Below are 13727 nucleotides of genomic sequence, written 5' to 3' on the forward strand. Positions count from 1 at the left end.
AAATTCCTATAAAACAATTTTTTTAATTATTAACAGAACAACGTCTTTCTGGGCAGCTAGTAGTTATATAGATTTAACTCTCCCATCCAGCTCATATGTGTAAGCTATAATATAATATTTAAGTAAGATACATAATATCGATATAGTTTCGAATTTTTCACTTTAATAAAAAACCGGTGTCGTCGTCATTAAATGCTTAAAATATATCTCGGAGATTTATTTGGATTTAAAATCGGGCGGTGTTGGTATCCTCCATGTTGTTTTAAGTCGATCAGTGCGCACAACCGGCGCGTGCGCTAGCTTGAAGACGACTGCGACTTCTCAATGAGCGCTCTACTGATGGACAATAATAACTAACTTCAGTCACGTCACCGACAGTGACGTACACAGTGACAACTTCAAACACACTTTGAATGATGACGTACACAGAGTAGAATATAATCATACAGGCCATATTACTTTTATATTCTAATTCTCCGACATATATTAGATTATTAAGTAAGTAATTCGAAGTAAATTCATTACTTTAATTTTTTTAATTTGTTTTTAGCACTTAACTTAGTAAAGTTGTGCATACCTTTAATTTAGTACGTAAATAGTAACTTTATGTAAATAGTAGCTCTTATTTATGTTTATCTTATTCATATATATTAAATTATGTATCTAGTTGGTAAGCCTTAATAAATAAATAAATACATAATAGCTTTAAGAGTAAATGTATACTTTTACACTTTTATAATAAAATCCCAGCAAATGTTCAGGTATTATTTATAAATAAAATGTTTTATAAAAAAAAATGGCTCTGTCGTAAATCCTATTACTCCACAGCTGAATATATAAGTGATTGGACAGCTTGCGACTAGATTATGATTATTTTACAGCAATAGCAATGACAGTACAATATTGTATATTTTTATTAAAAAGAGCGCAAAAAGAGAATGCCGGGAGAGTTTCTTGCGCCGCTTCTTCTCTCTCAGAGCGCCATTTGTTTCCGAAGCGGTAGTAGTATCTAGTATATTAGAAATGACATCAAAAATAATTCTAAAGGAATCAATTTGAGAAAATAAATGCCTTTTAATAATGTATAAGAGTTATGTCGGAGCGAAGCGGAGTAATATATCATAAAAACATGTCCGGTAATTTCCCGAAAGTCATAATTGATGTTCACGTTCAAATCCAGTTTGGCAAACTCCATAAGAAACTTTTAACCTTTTATTTATAATATGTAAAAACCAAGCAGTTCCCTCGAGACGAACCAGTCCTGTGCATGTTGTCTGAGATTTAAGTATCTAAAACAATGATTAGAAAGAAATTATTATTTTTAGTTTTCATTGAAGGTTTGTACATAAACAGGGTTTTTTATTTGTTTATAATTAAAATATTTTGCTTTTTTAGTGTTTAACTTTATAAGTGATGTTATAATATGTAATTTTTTTTTAATAAAATGGATTTCAGTGATCGCTGCTTTAGACAATATACCAAAACACAGTCACAAAATGCAGGGTATTGTAAGTGATGCATAATATTTTTACGGATTTAAATTTAATTTCATTCATTTAATAACACAATTATCAAGTGGTAACTTCTAGATTGCTCATCATAATATCCACCAATTTATTTTTTTTATTTTTAAATGCCAAAAATTTTAATTGAAATGATTTCTTAATATGTTTTTCAAAAAATATATCACAATTTTAATCAAATATATGTCATGCACATATTCTAGAACTGACTCTCAAATGTTATATTAAATGTCTTTAATATTATACATTCATAACTTAAAGGTTTGTAAAGACATTATTGTAGACATCAATGCAAAGAGAACATCGTTAATCCTTATTGTCCGAATTGGTATTGATGTGAAAATAATGGTTTCTCATTCAAAATATGGAAATGTAGTTTATTTTTTAATTTAATTCTACGTATGTAAGTAATTTATTGGGATTCTGTAGTACTAAGTGGTCTTCTATATCGACTGTGCTTAGATTTATCTCAATATACTAAGATAAATAAGTTTCTGGGAAAACGATAAAAAATATCCGCCTTCCTGATTCTTTCTCTGATGCTACAGGATAATTAGAGAATGCAATCACTTTTGCTTAAGATAACTTACTTTAAGTCGAACTTACTTAAGACCCTGTCATATTGACTTAAAGTAAGTGCCAACGAAAAGTAGTTTCAGTTTTGTTAAAATGAAAAAAAAAATCCTTGAGAACAAACTGAATACACGCTGCAAACACAGATAATGATTATGAATGTTCTAGAAATTGTGGTCCAAATTACGATGACGATGTAAATCGATGACATGATTGTGTAAGAAATATAATAATAAATTTTTATTCCGTATTCACAGGAGAGTGGCCGTATGAAACGTGCTAGTAATAATGCGAACACAACGAATCCATGCACACCTTATGTTCCTCCCGTGCGAAATTTCAACAAAATGTCTAAGAGACTTAGCGAAGAAAGTAAGTTAAAATATACTATGGCATTATGGTATTTGTTGGGTAGTACAATCACTGGTGAAATCTTAAATACGATTATTTATATCTCTTCCCTATTTCTGTACTACTGGTTTTTTTATTGTATTGTATTTGTATCTTGCCACTTCTTCTCATTAAAGCTCAGGTTGTAAATGGTAAAAAAAGCTGTCCCCCTGAAAACGAGATCTGGAAAGGTCTTGAAACGTCGGGTTAACTAAAATAAAAATGTAACTTTTACGAAAACATCTAATGTAAAACCGTTACAATTACACGCGTTTTAATCCTATAAAAGTGTTTTATTTAAATGTGTAACACTCGCGTTAATCAAAGAAAATACAAAAGAAAAGGCTTTTGATTTTCATAAGTGTAATTTTGGTTTTGTTATGATTTTATTATAAATGTTGTCATTTTTGTTAAAATGCTGTAAGTGGCTTTTATTAATAAGTATGTTCAAGATGATATTGTAGAAGCACAATCATGATTTAAAAATATAAATCTCTATTAATAACTAACTAACTATTAATAGAATGTAAGAAATACCTTGTGATGTCTCGTAACTATAATTCTCGATATTAAACATGATACATTTTAGTGTCTCGTGCTACGAGTAGAAAAGCAGCGAAATTTGTAAAGATGTTACTAAATTTTATGATTGTGTATTTTAGAGTGCTTCGAATATATTTGGAAATTAAAAGTACGTGCTGATGTGGAAAAAAAAGACTGGGACTGTGAGTAATTTTAACTTCTTTATTTTTTAAAACTACAATCTTAATTAGAATAAAATGACATTTATTTTTTTTGTTATCCTAGATTAATCCGTCATGTTTATTATTATTAACAAAGTTAACAATACACATTCACACAACCTTCTTTCAAAGAATTTGTCTTTTTAGGTCTGGTTTGGCGCAGCAATAATCGTGGTGACCACTTTGCAATAGGGGGAAGAATTACGGAGGTTGGGGAATTTCCACACATGGTAATTTTATTTACTTAAATCGGCCTTACTCACAATACACCAGTGTTGGTACAGACTAGTGTCGAACTATTCGGTAGACTTTCATTAGTGTGAGTGTAGTTAGTTCGCGGTCACGTCCCCGTCTCACCCTACGCATTTGCGCTCGTAGTGCGTGGCTGGACTTTGGTCACCGTTCACGGGTGCACAAAATTAACTCACAATGTCCACTATATAATCATCGGCATTTTTTTTTTTTTTATTTACTGAAGTAATCAACAGCATACACAACAATTATTTTTACAATCTTAGTCTAGGTTTTACATAAAGCCACAATGAACTACTTACATAAATTTTAAATCATAAAAAGAAATCATATATTAACAGAATAGACTTAAAAATTATATAATATACTAACAAATAAATGATTACAAGAGTACGCGCGCGGGCGCGTGTGTGTTTGTGTGTGTGTGTGTGGTTTGTGTGTCTGTGTTTGTGAGTGTGTGTGTATATGAGTATTATTCGCAGATGCGTTTAAGAATATGGGTTTCTAAGTAGGTAACACAGACCATTCCTTGTGTCTATTAAATTGTCATTTTTTTATTCATGGTAACTTTATTTAAGAATTTAAAAAGCTTCTTCTGCTTTGTATCAATTATTTTTACTTTTATTTTCCTAATGGTTTGGAATGGAAAAGTACAAAATATTAGCGGGGAGATTACCACAGTACATCATTTGTGTGAAGCTCGCATTTAAATCGTCTTAGGTGCAGTTTTGTTTTCTGAGATTATTGAACACAAACAAACAGAAAAATACACAAAAGTCCTTAATACTATTATATAGCCTCGATCAACTACAACATTTATTAAATTGCATGGGTCACAGTCACCGCAGAGGTGTTATCTATATATAACATACCTGATCAAACCAGGGCAACCAAGTGGCTAAAGCGGATTACGTTTCTTTTTTTTTTCAATTTACATATAATTTCATTTAAAATAAGAACAATATATAAAATAGCATTGTTATACAACATTAATAAAAAAAATTAAAGTTACGCTAGAAAATAAAAAGGTGCAGAAATCCGGACCAAAGACAATTACATTTAAAGAAGAAGAAGATAAACGAACACCCATAAGGGTCACCTGATGGTTTGTGATCACAGCAGCCCATACTCTTTTGCATCACCAGAGGCATCGTATCAGCGTCAAATAAAATTAAGGAATTCGAAAATCGAATAATAATTGTTTAGTGGCATTCGGGGTTCGAAACGGGGGCGACCTGGTTTTAGTCCAAGGTTCTACCTATTGCACTATCGATGCTTTTCATTTTCATGGGCTCTGCTATAGATGCTATAATCAAATAGGAGTTTGCAATAACCATAATACACCGTAAATATATATTGCAGAGTCTTTTATATCAATAGACTATATTCTAGGGCGCCTTGGGATGGAAAGCCGTTGCTGGAACTTGGATATTTAAATGTGGAAGTACATTGATAAGTGAAAAATATCTGCTTACTGCCGCTCATTGCTCCCAAATACCATCAAGTGATAGAACAGTTGCTGACACACGACCAAAAATTGTAAGACTCGGTGACAAGAACATTGTTGATGTAGTAAGTTGATCATGATTCTTTAATAATAACGTGAAACTTTAAATTATAATTGCAATATGTGTATTTTTAATGGTAGTAGAAGGACAAACGAACGTATGGTTCACTTGAAAACCAGAGGAATCACAGCATTTATCTGTACATTTATTATTACGCAATGTTAAGACTATTACAGAAGTTTACAAATGACTCGCGTTTGCGCGCTTTCCACAAAAAAAAAACCATTTGTCGTATCACCGCTCTTTGAAAACACTTGCTTTAAAGCCTCGCCTAGTATCAGTTTATTGGATATCGAAATCTCGAGCAATTGCAAATCCCGCGGTCATCTGAATGTCATATATAGATCACAGCCATATGGAGTGTTGCTGTCACCTCTGGTCTGGTGCACCCGTCTGGTGCAATGCGTCTCGATCACCTGGCTTTGGGCAGAGAGGTCGCTTTATTGCGTGTCTCTTCTACCACATCACGGAAAATTTTCCATAAAGTTGTTTCACCACTGAATTACACTTTCAGACGACACGCCATAAATAAGTATATCATCCCCGCCCTCTGGATGTGTGGCGTTCCTCCACAGTGCGGTTTTCAAGGAGCTTTCTTCCACGTACAACTAAGCTGTGGAATGAGTCTCCTTTTGCTGTGGTTTCGCGACGATACGAGATGTGTACATTCAAATACCTTTCTACCTTCGCGGGGTATGCGAAGGCCGTAAGGCCGGCAACGCTCCTGTAACTCCTCTGATGTTGTGAGAGAATGTGGGCATCGGTTATTACTTAACATCAGGTGACCTGTTAGCTCGTTTGTCCTCCTTTTCCATAAAAACTTAATTTTTTACTACTACACACTCATGTAGCTTTCATTAGCGATATTTTTCTTAATGTAAAATAATTATTTGGCCAAATCTAGATCCATTTTTAAATATTTTCATTCCCGCCAAGTAAATATGTACTCGTATTATAAGTCTTTCCTTCTCAAAGTAGCGTAATCCACCTACCGGATGAGGAATAATAAAAAAAAATCACATTTCTTAATTCTGGTAACTTCATTTCCTAATATTTACATTGCAGTTCTACAATGGACACAGGCCCATGGATGTGAGGATAAAACGCATAGTAAATCATCCAAATTATAAACCTCCTAAGAAATACTTTGATATCGCTCTTGTTGAAACTGCGACAAATGTGGTATTTACCAAATTCATACAACCGGCGTGTCTTTGGAGTGATTTCGATACAAAAAAACTTGGAGCTCAAGCTACTCTTACTGGTTGGGGAGTTATTGAGACCGGTGGGTATATTTTGTCTGTGAAAGCAATAAGATAGGTGAGAGTTGAAAATGAGACAGTGGGATGGGGGATAGACTTTGATTATACTAAAGACCACCTGATAACACGTAAAGGAGTGACTAATTTTAATTTATGTGTGCGATAAATAGTGGCTTAAGGTTCAAAATACTAAGGAGGGTATGACAATTTGTGGTTGACTTCTTACGAACTTTTAATCAAAATCGGTTACATAAACAATAGATTCACTTTCTTTATCTATCTTGCTTCATCTCCATTATAGATTTTCTTTTCTCTGGCATGCTTACTTTGTCTATAAGCTAGCATATTGTCAGTCTGATTGCAGTTACCAGTGGGAGGCTCCTTTGCACAGGATGCCGGCTAGATTATGGGTACCACAACGGCGCCTATTTCTACCGTGAAGCAGTAATGTGGAAGCATTACTGTGTTTCGGTCTGAAGGGCGCCGTAGCTAGTGAAATTACTGGGCAAATAACTTAACATTTTATGTCTCAAGCTGACGAGCGCAGTTGTAGTGCCGCTCAGAATTTTTGGGGTTTTTCAACAATCCTGAGCGGCACTGCATTGTAATGGGCAGGGCGTATCAATTACCATCAGCTGGACGTCCTGCTCGTCTCGTCCCTTATTTTCATAAAAAAAGTCTATGTTGTATAGCGGAAGACACTTCTGACTGAATATTCTAGGTAATTCTGACAGTTATAAATCATTGTTATTTACAAACTGATTTGAATTAATTCAGTACAAGAAGAAAGAATAAAATTAACATGCTGTTTTATAAATTAGCTAGAATTAAGGACGGAAGAGCCCTTGGTATTCAATTTGACAATAAAGTAATGATGTCCTTCAAATTTAGATTTGCTATTTTCCTTGATCACGTAAAATTTTGAATGTCTTTTAAAACTGTAGCGGGTAGAAAAACATCACCAGAGCTACAAGCTGCAGTAGTGGACATCATTGACTCAGGTCTCTGTGATAGACTTCTGCGTCCCTCGTGCAATAGACATTGGTGTGGCTTGGAGTCTCATCAGATTTGTGCTGGGAAACTAGCTGGAGGAGTTGATGCCTGTCAGGTACCTCATTATGGAACAATTGTAATAAAGGCAGTGACAGATTAGTCAATAATCTTGTTAACCAGTTTTTAACATTGATATTTTATTTTGGATATTTCATTGAGACCTTTTTAAGATAAACTGAAGCATTGTCACGCCTCTTATTATCTGTCTTAACATGATATCTTTTTATAGAAGAGGAGAACAAACAAGTGTTCGGGTCACCTGATGTTAACTTATCACCGCCGGCTACATTCTCTTGCAACACCGGAGGTGTTACAAGAGCGTTGCTGACTTTTAAGGCGAAGAGTAAGCAGAAAACACGCAAACATGGTGTTTTTAGACAAGTTTTGTGGTAAAACTATAGCATTTCGAGCTATGAACACTACTTAATCCTGTTACACATATCGTTAAGTCTTATATGTAGGTTGCTAATGCTTGCTGTTGGTTAAAGTTAACACTGCCGAGCCTTTTTGAACTACCACTTTTCTTTGAAGTTAAACAAGTTATATGGCATGGCGTGACGCATTGTTTTGGTACTTCTCTCAGAAAAGTTATTCTTATAGCTTGTACTTTTTTGTGTAGGTTAATTTATTCAGATTAGTAGTGAATAACGAGGATTGTAAGCATATAAACTGTTTTCCACGCAAGAATTTTGAAAATATTGGCTTTTTTACATAGATGGCGGGTCGGCAGCCGTGAACTCATATCGCTCAAGGTCGGTGGCATTTAGTGTCGCCTTAAGTATGTACGCGCTTTTATTGAAGTTTTTTTAATTTAGCTTTGCCATCCAGATGATAGCGGAATTGGCAATAGCTCGATTTCTGCCTTTTCGACCCTGATTTAGATATAATCTGTTCTGCTGATTAAAATATTTAGAATAGTTTTTTGCTGCGCAAATGTTGCAAATCTACAATTTATTATACTTTCAGGGTGATTCAGGTGGTCCACTGCAAGTAAAAATTCCTTTGCCGAAAACTTCTCAAGGTTCAATGCACAATATAATTGGAATTACATCATTTGGTATCGGATGTGCCAGACCCAATCTTCCCGGTGTCTACACCAGAGTGTCAAGCTTTGTCGACTGGATCGAGGACGTCGTGTGGAGAGGACTTTAACATCTTTTCTGATGAATTTACAAAACTTACAAATAAAAAAAATGTCAGAAATACTTATGAAGAACATATTTTTAATGGAAATAAAATTTTAAAAAAGAGTCAAGTTAGTTTTTATGTTGACTATTTGCACCTCACAATTTTTAACGAATCTAATACAATCCAGCTGAATGAACAGGTTTTCTTATGGCCTCTTACCATAAAAAATATAATGTTGCCTATGCACTGTACCTCACGGAGTTTTATTACAAGCACACCGAAACTTAGATTATTGCAGTCCAAGGACCATATTTCTGTATGGACGTAGATGTTCACCATATCAAAATCTGATAAAACCCAGATTTCATAAGCCCGAAAAAAATCATAGGGGTCACTCTCATTAAGTTCTAAACGACGAATAGATTAAACGGCGCAAAAAAAGCTAGATACACACTCCGAAGTAACTTAAATAAAAAAAATTACCTGACATATGTATCAAAAGTAGTCCTGGATTTTAATCCTCAAGAAAAAACAAACATGGCTGTCCAAAGCAGTCCTGGCAGTGAAGTGTTATTGAGGTGCGAAAGGCTGTGGAAACACCTGGAGTGAAATCAAGAGAAATGTTCAGAATTATTCACGGTAAAGATCCACTATGGATGTCTTTTGGCCAAGCTAGGGGTTACAGGAACTTCAGTTAAGTAAGTCAACGTAACTTTATAGCACTACATTGCAGCAGCTAGTGTCAGTCAATGAAGTTGTGACTCCTCCGGTGCAGGAAGAAAGTAGGGCGTCACTCATAGAAATAAAAAAAACAGACGTATATGTTAAAAGTGCAAATCCCTTGCGCGATGACTGTCGCATAGATGAACATAGTACATATATTACATTGCTAGGTATACTTGCAACGCTCCGGATATTGAAGGACTTGTCCAGCAATGGCGCGCAAAATGACACCAATACGAATAAATTAAGGGTTTGATTGTGGAAAATAATCGCCGCATTGGAATCCAGGTAGTGGAAGTAAACCTGCAGTAAGATATAATGATATAAATCACATGAACGCGTTGTTTCACATCTGCCGTTTTTTATACTAAGTCATTACTCAATCACTGGTAATCTATCTATAAGCTCGCCGGTAAGGCAACCTGCTTGACGACGCAATGTCTCTTCTAGTTTCTACTTATTTTGATGGCTTCGGCATTCCTATTACATAACACACAATCAATTTAGGCACCAATGCTCAATTCAATGTTAATTTTTTGAATAATATGACATAAATTCAATATTCAATATATAATTACTACAAGAGATTGATTGTCCAATTTGTAATTTACAACTTGTTAATAATACATGAATAACAATACGCAATCAATTTCTATTCCAATACAAGATACAAACGGTTTTCCCACGAACAAGACTATTAATTTTACAGCCATTCTTACAATGAGGTTGAGTTTGCATGATTTTGTCGTAAATAACACATTTGAACATAAACTGGTATTAGCAGGAAAATGTATAATTTTTTTGTGACTTTTATAAAAAACTACGTACCGATTACTTAGTAATATTTTTTACTTAACTAAAGGGGTAATTTAAAATTCGGAAGTTATTGGTTTTACCCCGAAAATTGAGTTTTCATCCGATGTCGACGTTTTAAGGTCCTAGGAAGCTTCCCTGACTATTCCCGCGTTGGTGTCCGCACGCCTGTATGTATGTGTGTGTGTTATTGTATGGATGTATGTTTTTTTATGAAAATAAAGGACGAGACGAGCAGGACGTTCAGCTGATGGAAATCGAAACGCCCTGCCCATTACAATGCAGTACCGCTCAGGATTCTTGAAAAAACCCATAAATTCTGAGCGCCACTACAATTGCGCTCGTCACCTTGAGACATAAGATGTTAGGTCTCATTTGCCCAGTAATTTCACTAGCTACGGCACCCTTCAGACCGAAACACAGTAATAATGTATACACATTACTGCTTCACGGCAGCAATAGGCGCCGTTGTGGTACCCATGCTCTGGCCGGCATCCTGTGCAAAGGAGCCTCCCACTAGTATGTACACTTCTTATAACTTTTGAACGGCTCGAACGATTTCATCGCAGTTGTCGCCATTCGAAAGGGCTTGACCAAACTTAGATTTTGGAGAAAATTCGGCAAGATTCGGACCGGTAGAATTTAAGAAATCTCAAAGAAACTACAAGAAATATTTTTCGCATGTGTTTTTAATTGGAATAACTTTTAAATGGATTTACCGATCGATTCCTAAAAACTAATCAGATCTTAACATAAAAATACCACATCGATCGACACCAAGTCGGTCAAAGTCAGTTGATTTGTTCGTGAGTTATCGTTTACGAAATAAAAAAAGTGTTGGAAATTGGATTTGGATTTAGAATTCTTCTAAATTCCGAGTTCGGTCAATTGAAACACAAAGAATTATATGAGGCTCAAAAAACTGCGTGAAAATCAGTTCATTGGTTCAAAAGTTATTGCCGTTCGAAAATTTAAAATTTTAATAAACACAATTTTTTTTAACTTTTACCAGATTTTTGAGCTCGACGAGCTGAAAAACTTAGAACAGCTAACTCTTTGAGTTCGAAGAGTTCAATACAACACAAATTATATTTTTGAGCTCGAAGTGCTCGTTTTGTTAAGTATCTAAAAGCAAACCTTAATTAGAACAAGTCCTAAAGAGATAAATGAAATCACCATCGACTAGGAAGAAAATATAAATTTCTATTAAAGCCAGGAGGGAATCCAGTTAAAAGTTTTTCAAAATAGTTTTGTTGAGGTTAAATATTCTTTAATCAGATTCGCAATAAACCACAGATGAGTCGTGGTTGCACTGACTATTAATTGAGGTTTTTGTTGAAATAACTAACACAACGATTACTCTTTTCAGATTAGAGTACATATTATTTAAGCAATAAAATTTTGTTTTAGTTATTGATTGCTAAGCATGGAAACATTTAATGTATATTACGGTGCAAGGCCGGTCACATGGTCAGAATCTTCGTGATTATCCATTTTTTTGTGGGCGTTGTACACAACAGAAAGTAAAACATGGTCTTATAAATATTACAAACGTAATGGTAGGTACAGTTCACAAAGTCTTATGATTATGTAATAAGAACGTGGTATTCCTGGCATACGCGTGCGATGTAACAGCCTCGGTCGACAGGTTCCTCCCTGAGTGCCTGCTCGGCGCACGCCCGGCCTCCGAACTCGACTGCACTCACATCGCACGCCGATTACACCCACGCCAAGACAAGTACCGACACATCTTCGTACTCACGCATAGCTTGACGATCTTAACTACGACACGGCCATTCTGACCAGTCATGCATCCTCGGATAATGTCTCTGAAGCAAACTATAGCATCGAAAGTAATTTAACCGTTCTTCCTGACACAAACATTGGCTTTACAAAATAAATAATCAACAAGGTACCGAAAAATATAACAAATCTCCTCCTCCTACTCCTAATACTCGAAATTACTCGTGCAAATTTCATAAGGCCACATACCAAGGAGCTATATGATAAAGACTGACCAGAAGTGAGAGGATTAAGACACGCGGTGGTCAAGCAAAAGAAGCTCTACCAAAAATTTACTTCAAGCTCACTCGCAAGCTCCCACGCCTAAGGTTACATAAAACAACTCATGTGACAAGGATCACTGCCATTTCAACAAGCATCTGTTTAAAATATACGAGTATGTGTCAACGATAGTCCCCAGTCTTCACGGGGGAGTATCGTTGGTTGTTGTGGCTGTCGTTCTTGGCTTTGCCGCTGTGTTTCGCTTGTTTTTGGACTATTTGGTGGCCTTTACCTAGAGACGGCAGCATGGATTGAAAAAAACTAATCCAGGGCGGTACTGTAATTACCAGACTTAGTTGTTCTGGAGAATACGTCCCTGAGAGACCACAATTAGGCCCTGTACCTAAGAGTAAATGCCCGGGCTGCCCCGCGTTCTCTGGGGAAACCCTGTGCTGACTCGGGCCAAGCAGAGTAAGAGGCTCAAACGACCCTCCTCCACATTCGCTATGGACATAATACAATATCAAAGGGATGTGATTAATCTTAAATGCCGTCCACTTACACCTGGATTCGGCCTGCATGGAGGCAGAAGAGAGGATCGCACACATCATTCTGGACCAGTGAGATGCTCCTTTGCACATAATGCCGACTAGATTATGGATACCAAAACGGCGCCATATCTGCCGTGAAGCAGTAATGTGTAAACATTATTCTGTTTCGGTCTGAAGGGCTAGCTAGTGAAATCACTGGGCAAATGAGACTTAACATCTAATATATCAAAGTGCCAAGCGCAATTGTAGTACCGCTCAAAATTACTGGATTTTTTCAAGAATTCTGAGTGGCATTGCATTGTAATGGGCAGGGCGTATCAATTACCATCAGCTGAACGTCTAATTCGTCTCGTCCCTTATTTCCATAAAAAAATCTGGATTGTGGCAGTGTGGCCACATACCAGGCCAGATCACCAAGGACTTTCCCAGAGGTGACTTCAAAGGTTTGATTAACTACATTTAGGAGAAATTCCACAGCAATAATTATATTCTGTAATCACTGTATGTTCTATAATAGTTTTACTATACACAAACAAAAATCGTGGAACACATGATCCTAATAATGCTTTTGGAGTACTAGATACATAACTTGGAGAATTTCCATGCATGTTAATTGTAATATTAGTAAGAAAAATTTGTGCGACAGACATCAATTAGAGGCTATAACTGTCATATAAAAGAAATATGCCGCTTGTAAAAAAGTAATACGATAAATTAAATGTAGATTATATAATTAGTAATTATATGAGAAATTTGTGAACCAATATACTGCAGCCCAGGTTAATGTTGTTGGCAAAACACAATATTTTATTTTATTTATTTAGATTCACCAGTGGTAATTACAATAATACATTTATAATTATTATTATTATGCTAATTTACAAGGGTTTTATTACTAAATAACATTTAAGATGAATACCGCATGCTAAATTATGTGTGAAATAGTTACATAAAATAAGTATAAGTTATAAAACAACCATTCTATAATGTAATGAAATTAAGAAATTAACAAAATCTACTAAACAAGTCAAGATAAACGTATTAAAAAAATAAAGAATACTTATAAATTATTTATTTACAATACATTTTTTTACATTTTTGCGAAACCTTGGCAACGAATCACTGAATGGGTCCAAGCATTTAT

General features: G+C 35.2%; 1 protein-coding gene across 1 annotated transcript; it reads left to right on the top strand.

Annotated features, from left to right (window-relative positions):
* Positions 1-1232: 1232 nt before the first annotated feature.
* LOC126967568 (serine protease snake-like) lies at positions 1233-8614 on the top strand. Its single transcript, XM_050812095.1, has 9 exons — positions 1233-1337; positions 1456-1508; positions 2354-2468; positions 3149-3211; positions 3377-3459; positions 4874-5053; positions 6115-6334; positions 7256-7419; positions 8331-8614. The coding sequence occupies exons 1-9, from the start codon at positions 1298-1300 to the stop codon at positions 8514-8516; spliced, it is 1104 nt and encodes a 367-aa protein (XP_050668052.1). The 5' UTR covers positions 1233-1297; the 3' UTR covers positions 8517-8614.
* The last annotated feature ends 5113 nt before the right edge of the window (positions 8615-13727 follow it).

The sequence above is a fragment of the Leptidea sinapis genome, chromosome 13 (genome assembly GCF_905404315.1).
Source record: "Leptidea sinapis chromosome 13, ilLepSina1.1, whole genome shotgun sequence".
Lineage (NCBI taxonomy): Eukaryota > Metazoa > Arthropoda > Insecta > Lepidoptera > Pieridae > Leptidea > Leptidea sinapis.

What these genes read in the sequence shown, in the direction of transcription:
- LOC126967568 (XM_050812095.1), top strand. Translation starts at nt 1,298, where the DNA reads ATGATTAGAAAGAAATTATTATTTTTAGTTTTCATTGAAG. An exon ending in TAAGAGACTTAGCGAAGAAA is followed by an intron (nt 2,469 to 3,148) that starts GTAAGTTAAAAT and finishes TGTGTATTTTAG; the next exon opens with AGTGCTTCGAATATATTTGG. An exon ending in GGAAAAAAAAGACTGGGACT is followed by an intron (nt 3,212 to 3,376) that starts GTGAGTAATTTT and finishes TTGTCTTTTTAG; the next exon opens with GTCTGGTTTGGCGCAGCAAT.